We start from the raw sequence: 17,720 nt of genomic DNA on the forward strand, positions 1-17,720 counted from the left end.
TGAGGAGTAATGAGAGACAGCAGCATTTTATGATTTAGAATTTATGCAAATAACATAAATTCATTTTTATCAAAAGCTCACTGACACATGTATTGTTGTTAGATAAGTTTTTTGACCAGACCACCCCACTGCCACCCACCACCACCGATCCCACCACCACCACTACAGAGATCTCGACTACCGAGCCGCAAACCAGACCCTCCAACCATGGACCTTCATCTGAGTTTGACCTCAGTGGCAAGAAACGATTCACAGGTATGCACATTCCAATAGCACATGATCAATCCCTTTTAAAAGGATCCTACCCTCCTCAGGGATACATTAAGTTATACTTTCATCATACACTTGAAAAAACATCCTTCACCCAACATTTCTCTGCTGCAGAGAGACTAACAAGAATGACCCATTATCTTTACCTGCTGACAAGATGAAAAGCATATGTCTTAAATAGCATAAGAAAGGAAAGGAGCATGATTGAACATGCATCTGTGACTTCTGAGTATCATATTTATTTCTGTTTCCCCATTTGTGTGCATGTGGTGGTCTCTCGGTGCAGTAAATAATGAAAGGCCAGTGGAAGTTCTGTTTTGTTTTGTAGAGGGGTAATAAATTTGTGTGGCTATCTTGGCTCTCTCGGCAATACCTCACAAATAATAGACCATGTCAGACATTACAGAAACAATCGGCCAAGTAAAAAAAAAAAACTGCAAACATTTTCCTGCATGTTTCATTCTTTCTGCTTTTCCATTTTATCATGTTTAAAAATGTCAAACAGCAGAACTTTCGAAAGCTGGTTTTATATCACTCTGTTTAAATAAATGACCGAACTATATATAATATATATATATATATATATATGGTTCCGTCAAATATATGACGGAACCATGTATTCATTTTTAAATAGCTGTAAATACAATTAAGGTTATAGGAATAGGTTCCATTTACAATTAATTGTATCATAGCATAAAGTTCACTGAGGACATGTCACCCCCTCCTTTCTTTTTACTGTTCCTGTATATTTACTTTGGCCTCACATACTTCATCCCCTCATTTGGTTGCACAAACAGACCAAAATATTTCCGTGACAGAATAAAAACAGAATCTATGGGACTCAAACCTCCTAAAAAACTACAAAAAGTCAGAGGTCTTTTTAATATTCCTGTTTCTAAGGGCGTTGATTTCAGTCCTGAAAATAGTAAAATAATAATATTAAATAGTAACTGCTGCAAATGGCTTTGATAACAAATGGTTGCTTGTACATTGATATGGATGTTACACCGCTTTGGGGTTTTCTGTGGTTGAAATAGTCACAATAAAGACATTTCAGTATTTACAGCTAGAAAGAAACAGTTCATCCATCAGCAGTAGGGGAGAGGACGTTGGCTTGTTACAGCTAAAATTTGTAGATTTTTATAAATTAGTTTTTTTTAAAAACACCTGATCCTACGCTTCCCAGATGCAAATCATTGTAGCATCCTTGGTATGACCCTCCCATCTCTCTCCATTACAAATTGTATACTCAATCCAAGGTGTCAAGCCTAATATGTCCCCTGAGTAATTTCTCAAAGTTCCTCCATAGAAGAAGAAATTGCATAGTTGTTTTCACAGGCAGTATAATAATCCCCCTGATGAGTAAATTACCTTTGACATATAAAATTGTTGGAGAGCCCCTTTAATTTAGAATAGCAACAAAGTAGCTACTTCAGAGCCGCATGGATCATCGTAAAATAACACACAGATTCTGGCCTGTCAGAATCAAGTGCCATTAGCTTCAGTGTGTCCCTGTTGCCAACCTAACAATGTGGATCAGGAGAAATCACTTATTTTAAGATAAAATCCAATGTGTCAAAATCACTTAAACTGATCTTTGCTAGAAACCTTTTGTAAAAGAGACTATAATATAAATGGCTTGGTCTTTGTCAATAGTGGAACAATAACACTCTGGACACGTCCATCTTGATGAACTGCGGCCTTCTCGTGATCGCACACCTCTCATAGACACATCTGAAAGCCATTACTCTCCCCAAAGCTCCAAGACAAAAACAGACAAGAGCAGAGACGCAGTGGAAATCATAAAAGGTTCAAGCGGCTGACCTCAGCACAGACAGAGGAGACTGCTGGCTTTATGCAGAAACATCCTCTTTCCTATGGATTAGTTTATTCTATTTAAGGTCTACTTCAGCGGCCTGTCATTCCAACAATATTCTCTGCATGAACTGTCTAACAGAGGCATACTGTATCTTTGCCTCTTTATCTGTTTGGTTTGGTTTAAATGAATCCAGTTGTAAGGGCCAAGTATTATCGAATAATTATTAGCAGTTGTGCGAATTTTCTTCACATTAAGCTCCAGATGGGTTGAGTTTGCCACATTGAATAAATAATAAAATGTCTACCAGGATGTTTGGACCAATGGAACTGCTTATTTATGCCTGACAAGACAGCTATTACAGCCGACATGATGCAAACTGTCCTGATGCTGTTTCCAAGTGACATTTCATCCATGTCAGGCTCACACAAACCACTTTTCAGTCGTGATTTGGATCTGTTTTTTCAACAAGAAAGAACACAGTGTGTCTCTGCAGGGAGGTGCTCTGAGCATTTAAAAGTGAACACATGAACAAAGCAAAACATCTGGATCTTCCATGTGCAAGAGGCTGCACAGATTCTGGAAATGTGGATGCAGTACAGGAATACATCCTTACATGCACCCTGTGTATACACGGAAACATAAATCTGCTCACCAGGATGACAGAGCCTGTATTTGTATGAATGTGTAATACATAATCCATATGACTGCGTATTCGCATACAATAGGAGTCTGTGGCCCGCACAGTCTCACAGACTGTGTTGATGTGTAGATCGTGACACGTGTTAGACACTTGGCCTGCATGGAGGGCCAATCATCTGGGGAGGTGGGAGCAAATCCAGGCTCCAGCGGGTCCTTCTAAATCCCAGTCAGTGTAGTAATTGTGGGATATCTGAAGTATTCGCAGCTGTAGGTCCAGCTGGTGTTTCCAGAGTCACCGAGAACAAATGAGGAAAAAGGGACTGAGGGGAGGAGAGGAAGCAAAGGAAAGACAGGGAGGAGTGACCTGCATCTAATGACTCCTTTAAAAAAATGGCTCCCCAGGAACTACAAATAATTTTAAAACGATTTAACAAGACCAGAAGTATTATTTTAATTCTTTGTTACATATCAAGGTTTGTCCTTTTCCAAAAATGTAATTGAACTGATCTTAAATTGCATGCATTAGAAAATCATTAAAATAATTTAATCGGTCACTGTCCATGACTTTTTCCTGCCATCAGCTCCCTATGTGAACTACATCCGGAAGGACCCAGGGGCCCCCTGCTCCTTGACGGAGGCTCTGGAGTTTCTACAGGTGGACGTCCTGGAAGACCTGATGAAGAAGGACAGCCTCCAAGCCAATCAGAACCAACCTCCCAAAAACAAGCCCCAGAACTTCACCGTGGTCGCCATGGAGGGCTGCCATTCGTTTATCATCCTGGACTGGGCCCGCCCACTGAAAGATGATATGGTGTCAGGTAAGAAATGAAGGCTGTTATTTTTCTGCAGCAGGAGCTCCTCTGTACTTCAGTGTTCCCCAAGAGGTTTGAGGTTTTTGGTTTCGACTGACAACTTGGGTGTTTTATTAGGGCAATATCTGTGAGGTCAGGCACTTTGTAACATCATGTCAACTCTAATGGTGAGTTAACCAGCTGTGGGTCTGATGTGGAGCCGTTGCTTCGTCCCATATTGAGCTCTAACTATGTTAAACAGCGACTCCACGCGATTGGTTTCAGTTATTTTTATTTGCTACAGAGCACTGAGGTAACAGAACAACTTTTAACCATCTGCTCATTTGCCATCACTTTATCTGGACCAATGAGAGAAAGCTATTAGCACCACCTGTCATAGATCCAAAAGTCGACTAAACCATTATTTGTAAATGTTTTGATTGTGGTTTAATTATTCAAGTCATTTTTCAACAAAACTGTCAAACATTCTCTGGTTCTACTTTTTCAAATGAGTGGATGTGATTTTAGCTAATTGTCATGAACATGTTACTCTGTTCAGAACTGACTCCGGTAGGTTGGTAAAATGATGAAAAACCAGACGGTATTGAACACAGGGAGTCAGACTGCTTCGCTCTGCGGTTTCTCAGTTAAAACCAAAATCCCTCTGACATTGAAAGTGGCACAGAGAAGAGGCTGAAGATATCAGCCCCCTGCATACGACATGATGGACTACCAGGGGCAGCAGTCTGGCCAGCTCCAGAGGCAGAAGGTTTTCTTTGGCAGGAAATCACAAGCTTCTGTTCATGCTGTGGGCCGCTCCGTCCTCTGATGTGTAAAACAGATAGATGGTCTCTACCGTCACTGGTGATTTCTTACTCTGTTTCTTTCCATTCGCTCCCCTCAGCATTTCCCCTCTGCTCGCACAGTATCTTGACACTCATTGTGTTGCGTAGCAAATACGTCTGGACATTTTGGCACCTGATCACTATTTTCTCCCATATTGTATCCGACACATTACAATCCACTTATTTTTAAGTGTGTTGTGGTGTTGGGGATTTTATAGAAGATTTGATCCAGCATATCAGGCCAAGACATAATGTAAATAAAGTCAACTTTCTTCTGACACACACACGCAGGTACAGTTCACACATGCATATCCAATGCCGAGGAACTGTTTAAGTTATTAGGGAATGTTTGCACAACCATGTCTTACAAGTTATGGGTCACAGCTTTAAAAACAAGTTCATGGAAACAGCTGTTAGCGTGTGGAAAGTTTTGTGATTTTTGTTTTACTGCAAACAATCCTCTGGTTCCATTTTACTTTAATGCATTCAGGACCTTTAGCTTTAAGTGTTTGGGCAAAACAGGCCCGTTATTCATATATTCTATAAGTGTTGCTTTTGGCTCAAATCCCAACTTCTATTGGAGTTATTTAATGAATTTCTACCTAAAGGGAAAGAGGGAGCACAGATGTGGAGGGCAAAGGCACTACCACTCTATCAAACCTCAATTTAATGAAGTAAAATGAGAGTAGGAATAAAAAAAAAACATAAGAAGAAAAACAAAGAAGCCAGAATTTCCAGTATTTCCCTTTTCTCCTGTCAGCAGCCAGCTGTCTTGGTGTGGCTCCAGTAAAAATAGAAACTCAAAGTTGAGAGTCCAGTAGAAAGGGTTGGTAGCTTGATGAGCAGCAGAGCTGGTCTTTAAAGTTTTATAGTGAATGATCGTGGGCTGCGTGACCTCAGGTTACGCGCCTGATTCTGATGATTAGTCTGAGTGGCTGGTGGACTGTCGCCATGAACTACAGAAGATGCCAGAACTGCACATTATCTTCAGAGTTTAATGTATATGGGAAATTACTGGATCTCACGAAATCATTTTTATAACCACAACATGTTGTTTTTACATTTCAACTTTGGTTTTTTGACTGATTAAACAAAAAAGATAGATGAGTTTGTCACTTAGTTAGCATTACAGGTTGCTTAAGTAACTTTTGGACAGATCAAGGCAGCAGATGTTCAGGTCTTCTGCAAAGCTAACTGGCTGCTGAGTAGTGTTGATTTTCACAACTCAATCCGAGCAAGAAAGGAAATAATTGCATTTATTGAAAATGGTGGTTAAGACATCTCTTAATTTCTAATTTAGCTTCTGCTAATGAGCGCATGTCTTTCTTCTTCATTCCCTGCAGGCTACATGGTTTACAGTGCGTCATATGATGATGTGCTCAACAATAGATGGTCCTCTAGATCCTCCAGCGGAACTCACCTGCCTGTGGAGAATCTGAAACCCAACTCGAGGTAAGACAAACCACCTGCTGTTGTGTTTGTATCACTAAATGCAAATGTTCAACTTACACATTGAGGGAGAAGTTAATGCTTCCACATCATGGACTGTATATAAAGATGGACGACATGACTACTCCTCTTAAGTGAGGCCAAATCATCTTGCTCTCCCCCTGTTGTCTGCATGCAGTATAATTCCTAATTTCTACTGATGAGTGTTTATATAATGTACAGAATATACAGCTTGTCTACAAGTTTGTGTGTGAGATCGTGTTTATATACGCGTAGTTCACGTATGTACGCAAATAAATCTGTTGGTGCTCTGCCATGTTTGTGCAGGATTTTGTTGCAATTTGTGACGTCAAACTAGACGGAATCTAATCAGATCATTGGCAGTGAAACTACTGTTGTATGTGAGATCAGTTAACCCTCTGAGTGGAGTAAATCAGTTTGACAAAACTAAATGCAGGTTGATAAAAACTGTTGAATCTGCACCAGAATGTTGGAAAACACTGCTGGGACACGGAAACATCAGTGAATCATAAATGCTCCACACATTATCTGACTCTCAAATACAGTAACAATATTAAAGTGTGTTTTCACAACTATGTCTTATGAGACGCAGGTGATGGTTTTTCAAATAAATGCATGGAAACAGCTCTTAGCATTTGGGCCCAGAGATATCTGAGCATTTAGTGTTTATGTGTGAATGATGCTGGTACAAATTTGTTATGTTAGAAAACTGGACTTTATTCCATTTTTTGGAACTCGCTGAAAGAGTCACTCAGCGTTGTCACTGGAAACCTAAAATGTGTTGTCTTTTAAAACATGATTTTCATATTGTTTGCATCGTTTGAAATTAAAAACCTTCAGAGCTACAAACAACAGATCTGTAAAGTCCAGATGTGTCTTTCTCAATCTGGTCCTCGTAATACAAATGTGTTTATCCATTCTTTTTAGCAAATGATCCATCTACAGCTTGTTGGTTTATAAGGAGAACCAGTTAACTTTGTACAGATGTGAGAGAACATCAGGAACAGAATGTGTCCTCTCACCTGGTGGAAGTGTGAATCTGTTGAGGTGTTATGACAGGTGTCTCCTCTGTCCGCACAACCACACACCTGCTGCTGAACACAAACACAAGAGTGTGTGTGTGTGTGTATGTGTGTGTATGTAAGAGTAAAGTTTTCCAAGAGGCGGCCACAAGGGCTTCCCTACTTGACAACCAGCTTGTATTCAGGATCGTGTGTCTCCCGTGGTTACGGTGGATCCCAGGATGGTTTATGGGAGAGTGTTGGTATTTCCCATGGTGCCGCAGGCTCCTCCTGGCTGCCAGATTTACTGAGCTACTGCAGCACTAAACACACACGTATGGACATTTACATATCTTGGATACATTTCAAAAGTAGATCCAAAGGTTTTCCTGCTATAAAACTACTGGTAAGATAGATCCCGGAACTGGAAATCCCACAAGTATATACTGAACTTAGATACTGAACCTGGTAGAGTGGTCATGCTAAAGGTCCGACCGTGCACTTTGCTTCATACCTTCCCCTACTGTCTCCCTCTCAATATGAAAATATCTGCATCTTTCTCATTGGATGATTTAAATTTTTCTTTCTTTGTTAGTTAAGAGCATTACACAAAAACAAATATATGGATCTCAATGAAACTTGATGGAAAGATGTGGTACATGTCAGGGATGAAAATGTTCAAATTTGGTGCAGATCCAGATCAGGGGGAGGATCCAGGATTTTATTTTGCTTTCTTTAATATTGTTGGATAAGTTATTTTTCAACATTTTAATTGATTCATTAGAGAACAATTCATGGATCTCGGTGATATCTGAGTGTAAATAATTCTAGGAGTCTATTGTCACTTAATTGTTAAGTTTCAGTGCAAACCTACCAATCATTTGATGGTTGGCATTTCAGTTTACAGATTTCTGGTTTTCAAAACTCCACCTTTGCTTTTCCTTTTCTTTCAAACAATTCATAACTGACTTCTACAAGTTCACTTCTGTCTGTGGCTGAGCTATCACGTTTACTGACTGAGGAGAATGTAATGTGGCCAGACTGAAAAAGATTTACTTTATGTGCAATTACCACATACAGATGATGAAAAGTCCCGGCAGCGATGCTCTGAATGAAGCTGACAGATCTCTGTATCAGAGGTTTCAAATAGCTAAAGCATGGCTTCACCTAGTCTATTCACTGTTTTGATATTCAGGATCAAATTTCTTTTTTTCTACCTTCTCCAATTTCTACTTTCATTACATCATCCCTCTGCAGCTGCTGTGCTCTCACTCCTCTCTCCCTCTCTCGCTCTGTATATTTTGGTCGCTGTTGTCACGTGGCTGTGGTGATTGGTTCCAGGCCTCGTGGACGTACGTGGTGAAAGTTTTTGGCCAGAAACCGACAGACCGTGAACTCACTGTGTGCGACCTTGCAGAGTGAAAGAAAACACAACACGCACACAAAGCTGCCTGAGTGGACGCACACTCGCAGAAACAGTCATCAGTGGAAAAAGTGTGCGGACTCTCAGAGTTGTCACTGGTGGGTAGGTGGATTCAGAGTTTTAATCTGATAGGATTTTTTATAATCCACCACCTTATGACAAAGTGATCTCACTGCACGCCACAGAAAAACTCTTTTACAACCTCCTCCTTTCTCATCTATCCATCTATTCTCTTTCAGCATCTATTCCTGTGCTTTACTTTTCTGAATCTTCTTTTTTTTTACCATCTGTCCATCCATTCGTCCGTCCCTCTGTCTGTCCTCCCTCCTTTCTTAGTTTCTTTCTTTCTTTCCTCCCTTCCTCTCCTATCTGTTATTCTTCACTCGTCTGCTGTCTCTTTCTCCACTCACCACCCTCTCCAAAGCCAAACAGCCATTTTATTGTGCTGCACTCACTCTGGATTTGTGCAGACATGACATAGACGACTCTTAAATCAGCCTGACTGGATCATGCCCGCTCATCTGCTACAGCCATTAACATTTTCCTCACCTTCGCCCAGTTGCAACAAAACTGAACTACTGAATCTCTTATTAAGTCCTTTGTGGTTTGTTTTCATGCAGGTATTACTTCAAAGTTCAGGCCAAGAATGTGTTTGGTTTGGGACCAGTCAGCGATACACTCACCTATGTCACTGAATCAGGTGTGTATCCCATCAGCACCTGCAAAGAAAAGGCTTCAGATTTTCTCTCTGACCTGTACGTGTGCACAGTGAGCAGTTGCAAATATCACTGTGACGTTTGTTTTATTGCAATGCAAGCTATCCATGCTGAAAATCCTCGAGATAGGAGTAGACTTCCAGATGTGTGCTGCATTCGTTATGTGTGTTATGGTTTTTGCAGCCCTATAATCAGGAGAATGCATTAAACTTAGAGTGCTGTCTGTGTGCTTTTCATCCCTGCTGAAATGATCGCATTCTTTCTTTCAGACGATCCTCTTCTCATCGAAAGGCCACCTGGTAAGTCCGAGCGAAGCTGCCCTCGAGGCTTTAAGGAGAAAGACATCATCCTGTTAAACAACCCGTCTGGATCTGATTCTGTATTGATGTTCCTCCTTTATCATTCCCCCCCGGTAACACTCCTCAGGAAGGATTTAGACGTCACTCTCAATAACTGAGACAGAGTCTGACCGATGTGTCAGCCAGGACCATGTATCTGCCAATGTCAGTGTAATGGAGACATTTCATCCAGTGTAGGATTTGTCTTCTGAAAAAATTAATAAATAACTGTGCAGAAAGGCCAAAGATATGTTGTTGATAGTCCACTGTGTAGCATCAAAGACGGCAGAGGACTTGTGGTAAAACCTCACTTTAACCAGTAAAACAAAAGAGAAGATAGAAATGAGAAAAACTGAACTCTAATTATAATAAAATTGGATTTTATTGCAGATATGTAGGACACAATAACCTGTTTTTATTTTGACTCTGGAAACAGTAAGCAGACTGGTTCCAGATGTTAAAATGTCTGGACGAGTCATTTAATCTCGAAAATGAGATTTGGTCCTAAAACATTCAGTGCTTTATAAACTTATAACAGTTTAAATCATCATAACATCAAGGTTACAGATATAAACTGAAACACATGCCGGCCCTCAGGCGAGACCATCTCAGATCTAACCACAAGGTCAAAACACATTAACGTACAAGTAAACATGATATTCATATGTGGATGATGCATTCTGCTCCTCAGGTGGTGAACCAATCTGGATCCCCTTCACCTTCAAATACAACTCAGCCCACAGCAGCTGTAAGGGGAGCCAGTACGTCAAGCGGACGTGGTACAGGAAGTTTGTGGGCGTGGTTCTGTGTAACTCGCTGCGATACAAGATTTTCATGGGAGATGGTCTTCGAGGTAATGCATCACATGACTAATACATTTAATGATCAGAAATGAAAACTGCCGGGACATGTTTGTCGTTTGTGGAGATAAAGATTTCAAATTGTGTAATCTTTCCTCTGCAGAGCCTTTCTACAGTATAGGGGACACATTTGGACAGGGAGAGGACCACTGCCAGTTTGTGGACTCCTACAGGGATGGAAGGACAGGCCCGTCCTACTTTTCAAATAATCTGCCGTCAGCACAAGGTAAACAACAACAGATTGTACACACAATGCTCCTTTGTGGCTTTGATATTTAGCCCTGATCTATTATTATTATTTATCCCTGTGATCTGACCCTGGCTCTGTAGTGGAGCAGCTGCATCGATCTTATCTATGCAGAATATTGTTTAAATTAACTCTTCCAAAAGGATCAACCTGGGTTTTGCAGGTTTAAGTCTAAATCTCACATGCTTCTCTTATTTGCTGACCATTTTTCTAATTGTACCGTATCTTCTTAATGTTAATGATAATGCACTTACTTCCTGTCAGTTATTGGTTTCAGAGCATATCTGTGCATATGAGAATATTTGAAACCTGCTTGAGATAAGTGATACATGTTATTATGTAGTTATGTAGATGTTTAGAGAACCCTATCTTGGGTTCAGTTTCAAATGCACCCTCAATGTAACCGAACCATAGACTGTCTATAAAGATGGACGACATGATTTCTCCTCAAATGTAAGCAAATGCTCATTTTACCAGTAAGTTTGGCTTTAATTAGATATTTGATGCCATAAAAAGGGAATGAAACTTCCTAACGAGACTGCCTCACTTCTGTGGAGACTCTTGCTCCAAATTTGCAAGATGGCAGCATTTATATCCGGGTTAGTGGGAGGAAGTAGAGCCTTCCATCTTTATATTTGCAGCCTATGGCCCCTACAAGCGTAACAGTCAGTGGAAATATTTTGGGGGAAATCACATAAAAACCAAATTTGGATGAAAACCAGTGTCATGGCTTTGAACAACATTCTCTTTTTTTTTCGGCTCTAGGTTTTTATCGTGCGTACCGACAGGAGCCCGTCACATTCGGAGTTATTGGCAGACGTACACCTCATCCGTTCGTGGGTTGGTATGAATGTGGTGTTCCCATCCCTGGGAAGTGGTAACACAGGAGGAGGAAGAGGAGGAGGTGACATTACTATCAAGGGCAACTGGTCTGCATCCTGTTGCAGACTCACACCTTCACCGGTCCTGCCCGTAAACACAGACTTTGCCTGCCACAAGAAAAAAGACACCACTACAAGTTTATTACAGCTTCACAGAAAGAGAATATAGTACTTTTTAAACAACTCAATGTATATCGTTACAATGCACTTTTTATATAAAGCAGTCTGTATATGAGGGAAAAAGAAGCATGTGTGCTCTCGCTTAGTTTAACTCTTGTCTTAAAGTGTCCTTGTACTATTCCCAACTCTGCCGGAGACAGGTCCTTATCCAGTGTTATTTATCTCATCAATAATGCACACATGGTCGAAGCAGTGACATTGGACCAAAGCACAGGCTGCGAAGAAAACTGTAAGAATGGGCACTTGAGGTGTGTATAGGTCTGTTTATTTTCTATCATGAGATTTGTCTTTCATGATGTAACGGCTTCTGACAGCTACTTTTTATTTGTTTATATGTGTCCTTAAATCTTCATACAGTTTTTTTTTTGGTATTCACCAGATTTCATTAAGAGTTACTGTGTAAGTTTTGTGTGTATACGGACAAAAGAATAAAAGACCAAATATTTGCTCAGGAACTGTGGGGGATTCAATAAAGGTGCGAAGGAAACCACAACCAATAATCCAAAAACATGAATCATAACATCTCCCTCAAACACATTCTTTTCCAGCAGAAGCTTCCACTTGAGGTCCAGATCTACCTCATCAGACTAATGGAAGATGTGAGGATCAGAGAGTTTGTTTGAGCCAATTGGAACAGCAACTGTTAGAATCTGATGAAGCGTGAGAAACGGCATGGAAAGAGAAGAAAAGAGAAAAAAAACAAGAAAATACCAGTTCATTGGCATTAAGCATGCAAGCAGATATGACCAGAACCACCAGTCATGTGTAGAGTGTTAAAAAACGCCTGGTTTTCATACCATAATTAGTTTTAATCTGAAATCACTGGTTAAAAATAACAAAGTACTCTATATAGTATTAAAGTATACCCCAAATTAAGAAAACTGGGAAGTTACTGGGAAGTATTTTACTTGAATATTTCCATTTTATGCCAACTTTTTTTTTAACAAATAGTTTATTAAATCATATATTTTGTAAAAGTCATTCGTGACATGTATACTTGGTAAATACGGTGGAGTCAAAGGTAAATATACATTTATCACTAAAATTATGTGACTTGGATGTATAATTAGTAATTGGGAAAACTGGAAGTACAAGTAACTCAACTACTTCTGAATACTTTTACTATTTCTACAGGGCTTTATTGGTTTTACTATTGTAAAAGTTTTATTGTGTTCGATTTGGAAAGACCTTCAATGAAAACGTGGACCAATTGTTCTGGATAATTTGAAACATAATATAAATCTAATATCCTGGTAGAGTTGTTGTTAATGTTGCCCGATTAAATCTTTCACAAGGACTTAACCTTTTATTTTCATTTTTGCGCCCAAAGCCAATTGTGGTTTTCAGATTTCCCAGTGTTTGAACATGAATTATGGTCCATCTGCAAAAAAAGAACTGTGATGGAAGGGAAAAATAAATTTGATCAAAAGTGGGTCAACACTAAAGTAAACCAGTAGGATGTTTGGATAAGATGGTTGCTTATCATTGATTATATCATTTTTAAGATTTTGAAATTGATTAGTCTCCTGAAAGCCCAACAGCAGAACCTGTTGTGAGGGACTTCACTAAAAACATTACTTTCATTCCACCAGCCTATGCAGAGCTGATGCAGTTCTTCCTTTAACTCATTATCAGAAGCCTGACCTCCAGAACCCTTATCTGAGGAGCACAGATAGTTTGCACAGTTTGTTGAGGTTGGCAGCGACGTGCAGTGGCTGTCAAGATTTTAAAAACATTAAATGCAGGGTGGAGGGGAGAGACGGCATAAATTATATCCCCTGGGCAGTGATGGAAAGACAGTGGTTGTTTTTGGAATGATAGGAGACCGATTTGTTAACACCCTGGTGGATGGTTGTCAGACATCGGACGTGTTTTCCAGGTATGCTGTGTCCGGATAAAAGCTTCTCCAACCTCGTGTGTTCAGTGAGTGATGAGACTCCCTTTGCCCAAAATATTTTCCTTGGCTGCAGGGGCGGTGGTGCCTTTTGACCCGAGCAGAGAGTAATGATGTTTAGGTCTAATTCTCTGCGCTGCGGGACACGGTCCTGCGCTAAGACTAAATATAGAAACTGACTAATGTAATGCACAAGAATAGTAAAGAGAGGAAAAAGGGAACAGAAGAGAAAGGAGGACGGACTAACGCATGTACATGAAAGCTGGCACATCTGCAATAGATGTTAAAGGAGAAAGTCATTGTGTGTGTGTGTGTGTGTCCTGATCAGATCCAACGAGTGCTGTCAAAGGGAAGAAGAAGAATAGATCAAAGAAGTGTATCATGTGATGGTACAATGCAGGAAACTATGAAAACTCATCAGTACTGTTCCCACTTTTTCTATTTTAACAGCCTTTTCATGACAACATGATATGAATCCATTCAAACAAGAATTTTGAAAACGTAATGAAATAAAATCATCGTTAACACTAACGAGTTTGGATATAATAGAATTCTTTCAAAAGGACTGATTAATTTTAGGAGAAGCGATTTAGAGTTAAATGAAAACAAAGTCATTGATTGACACACAGGATTTTCAGGCTCATATGGTAAGAACAGTTGCTTAAACTCTTGACAACATTGATTCCCGACTGTCAAATGTAAGTTTAGACTATTTTGTCATGAATTAAGTCCACTAACACCAAAGAAAACTCTATTTTAGCTACTGTTTTTATTTTCCATGGTTGCGCAGATGTGACGTAAAATAGAATTTGAGAAAAAGAGAAAAAATGAGGACAGAGTTTAGAGAGACATACAAAAAAAAAGTCAAAGAAGGAGGCTACAATTGAAAACTTCTCTACGATCTAAAAAATATGCCACATACCCCTATTCAAAGAAAAAAACAGTTTATACCACATCCCAGTATTAGCATTGTCTTCTGAACTCAGTGCCAGCGAAGTTGAACAACCTTCTACCAGTTAAACCACAGTGTGCATTCCACTGAAGGAACATGCTGATGCCGTGTTGTAAGAGAGTCTCTGCAGTAGATCTACTCTGAGAAGGGTGTTGTGGGTAACCACGGAGGTTTCAAGAGCAGCCAATGCTTGATCAGAGCGTCAGACAAACTGATTAACTGATCCAACTTCTTTCGGGAACCAGGACAGAAGAAACATGAGCGTTATACTTGAAAACTGTACAAGTGAAAAAGAAACCAGAGCTATCCCTGCAAACGTTTCCCTGCACGCAGCTCGGAGAAGCACATTCCACCTCTAGAGAGGCTCGACCTAGTTGTTTTTTTTTTTCTTTGACTGCTGCAAAATAAAAATAAAGTCAATTTAAAATGTATTTACTATAAGACCACTTTAGCATTTTATTGCCGTTCAGGAGTTTGTGTTGATCTACGCAGGTCGGCCTTGATTTGCCCAGAGGGTAACGAATGGAATAAGTCCGAATCCTCTTCTCATTCAAATTAAAATATGTCATTCAAATTTTAGGATTTTGGATGTAGCACTGGATTGTGATTCGCTGCATCTGCTTTGATGAAGAAGTACAGCCAAGAGTTGACATCAGTCGACAGGAGGATGAAAACGGTCACTGCCGTCGATATCAACAGCTTTTCTAAATTTTGTCCAAAGACGTTGAAATGTATCTTATATTCAGCCAGCACTATGACTTCCATCCATGACATGACACAGCACTGAGACATCCGCACGTCAGCGATTTTCCAGCGTGTGTAGTTTTCAGTCAAGGTCCGTGCACAGAGCGAACTCCAGCTCTTTTCTATAAAAAAGGGCAGAAGGCCACTGCACTTTCTTGATTGAGCCCAGGCCCAGCTGACTTTCCACACGTGGATCTTACATTATAAATTCAGCTTCTTCTCAAACTGGCCTCTCGGTGCCAGTAGGCTACTCCTATTAAATTGATTCAGAAAGAGCTCATCTCCGTATATTTATTATTTTGTATATATAGAACAAAATTGCTTGATTACAGGAACATTAAAAACTCTTGGAGAAAATAAACCAGCGGTTGTGAAAGAATGCAGTTCTGTAACTGTTTTCCACAAGCTGCCTTTTTTGTTTCTCCCTGATAGAAAGCTGGAAAACGTTAGGACTTCATTCTGCAGAGGTGAAATCACCAAATGAATCATTTGATTCATTTGGGAATCAGAAACTCAAAATCTTATATTTTGGAAAAGAGATGTCATGTTTTACTTCTGTTACTTGTGCATGAAAATATTTGGGTAAACAATACTTTATAGACTGTGAATTCCTTCAGTGCGACTCATCAAAAATCTCACACACTACTGATTAAAGCTTAGAATCAGCATCTGTTTTGCTGTTTTGATGCTGAACATCACTGAACATTTGGTTTGACACAAAAACATAAAGTTCAATAATCATATTTGACATTTTTTAAAGGTGTAGTAATTGGATTCTGGCCACCTGGGGGCAGTGCAGGAAGTCGTAAACCCCAAATATCGTTAAATCCCATTAAATCCGAGTTATTATCTTATAAAGTTTATATGAATACGGGGAATGTTGCCCATTTACGCAACCAGCAAACAAATCCATTTAGCTCTGTTCCTTGTAAGTTAAACATTTTTATCTCACCAATGAAAGTTATAAATATAAAAATATTTATTAGAGTAGCTTTTGAAATACTAGCCGTTATTAAAATGATTTAAAGGTGCCCTTAAAAAAAACAGCTTATTCAAACCTTTATTTTTTCAAGACCCCTTATAGTTTCTGTTGAGTTGTTCAGTTTGTCCACAGGTGGAGGACACAGTGCAAGCCAACTGGAGACATTCTTTTTTGAGTCCACTCGTTAGAAGTGGACTCAAAAAATATACAAAAATCACCCATGGACAATTAAATATACACTTAAATTATGTGGTGTAATTACTTAGTGATAACAATGTCAGTGTAAATTAACAAATCACAGGCATCATTCCAAAGCTCATATTCTTTCTTTATTGTTTATTTTCATTTAACTATCTGGAAAAAAATCAGTTCAATTTCTGTGAGAGATATTTCAAACTTCAGCATTTTGCTTTATTTTAACACTGAATCTGTCCCCCTCGCTGTTTAAGCCAATGATAAAGTCTTACTGGCAGGAGAGGGGATGAATGTGGGAGTATGATATATTCAGTTTGAATGACAGGAGCAGACTTCACAAACAGAAGTCATAAACAGCAGAGATGGAGAGAAAATGGCCTGTCCCCCCCTGAACAAGTTTTTCACAAACAAAAAAAGCCATGAAGAAGAAAATAACAGATCTGGGCATTCTCAATTGCCCAGAGACATAATATTTACTGAACTCCAAGATGACATAACAGGCAGTGATTGAGACTTTGCTGTTTTGCTCTCTGTTCTTTTAATGGCATCTGGACGAGAGCATAGGGGCTCTTTTTTTTTTTTTTTTGTTGTTGTTGTTGTTGTTGTTGTTAACAAGTCTGAGCTCAGTATAAAAGTCCGTCCCGCTGAGCTTTGCAATTATATAATTCTTCTGGCACACGAATGGGTCACACATTAACCAAGAAAGCCCAGCGGGAGGTGGACTGAGAGGTCACAGTAAAGGAGTCAAAAATCATCTCCTTTATAGTACTGAGACTTTTGGTTTCTCCATTTAAGTGCTGGCGTTACAACGGAGGACGTAAAAAGTTTGAAATGTGAAATAGGAACCTCCAGTATTGTGACAGAAGCAGGGGGGACAAAGTCAGACACAATACGGTGACAGGAAGCTTTAGAAATTAGAGACGTCATGATGTCATGGAGTCTTTAAACTCAAGCTCCTGTTGCTCAGGGAATATAACCAACATTTTTTTTGACTCGTGTAAAAAGTTAACACACTTTCTTTGGAAATAACAATTCTTTTCTGTTTCAGCAACACTCAAATCTGACACTAAAAAGAGGAGTATATTTTTTGAGGCAAACTAATTTCCAGGTTTTCAGGTCAGGCTGGAAGAAAGTGCTGCTCTGTATCTCAGTTCTGTCACCGGCTAAACTCATTTAATAACACGGATGTCTGAAGTTACTCTGTGATGGAAACAAACCTGGGAAAACACAAGCTGTTACACATTGTTGACTTGGTGAGCGCGCCGTATTTTCTTTCACTTAAAGCATTGATGTTGATTGCTACTGTCCCCTGTGGCTGTGTGTGGGGTCTGAGGTGCATTTGACATCTCACATACGGATGCATGCGGTTCATAAACACCTACTCGTGCGTCAATGCATAGCACTTACGCACTCAAACCTTCACGTCACGACTCAGTTATACGAGGACTTGTCCCCTAATCCAGCATCTCCTAA

At 39.7% G+C, this 17,720-nt stretch overlaps 1 protein-coding gene across 4 annotated transcripts in view; it reads left to right on the forward strand.

The window, feature by feature from the left end:
* The window catches only part of fndc1 (fibronectin type III domain containing 1), a 32,236-nt gene extending 20,301 nt beyond the window's left edge, over positions 1–11,935 (forward strand). For all 4 annotated transcript variants that reach the window (XM_069515700.1, XM_069515701.1, XM_020097418.2 and 1 more), the window contains 8 exons: positions 103–255; positions 3,310–3,546; positions 5,708–5,816; positions 8,879–8,958; positions 9,244–9,273; positions 10,004–10,165; positions 10,276–10,398; positions 11,185–11,935. In XM_069515700.1, the coding sequence (XP_069371801.1) occupies positions 103–255; positions 3,310–3,546; positions 5,708–5,816; positions 8,879–8,958; positions 9,244–9,273; positions 10,004–10,165; positions 10,276–10,398; positions 11,185–11,300 (1,010 nt within the window). In that variant the 3' untranslated portion in view covers positions 11,301–11,935. The remainder of the gene's footprint in view (positions 1–102; positions 256–3,309; positions 3,547–5,707; positions 5,817–8,878; positions 8,959–9,243; positions 9,274–10,003; positions 10,166–10,275; positions 10,399–11,184) is intronic.
* Positions 11,936–17,720: the final 5,785 nt, after the last annotated feature.

Source organism: Paralichthys olivaceus, chromosome 19 (genome assembly GCF_024713975.1).
Source record: "Paralichthys olivaceus isolate ysfri-2021 chromosome 19, ASM2471397v2, whole genome shotgun sequence".
In the NCBI taxonomy this organism is placed as follows: domain Eukaryota; kingdom Metazoa; phylum Chordata; class Actinopteri; order Pleuronectiformes; family Paralichthyidae; genus Paralichthys; species Paralichthys olivaceus.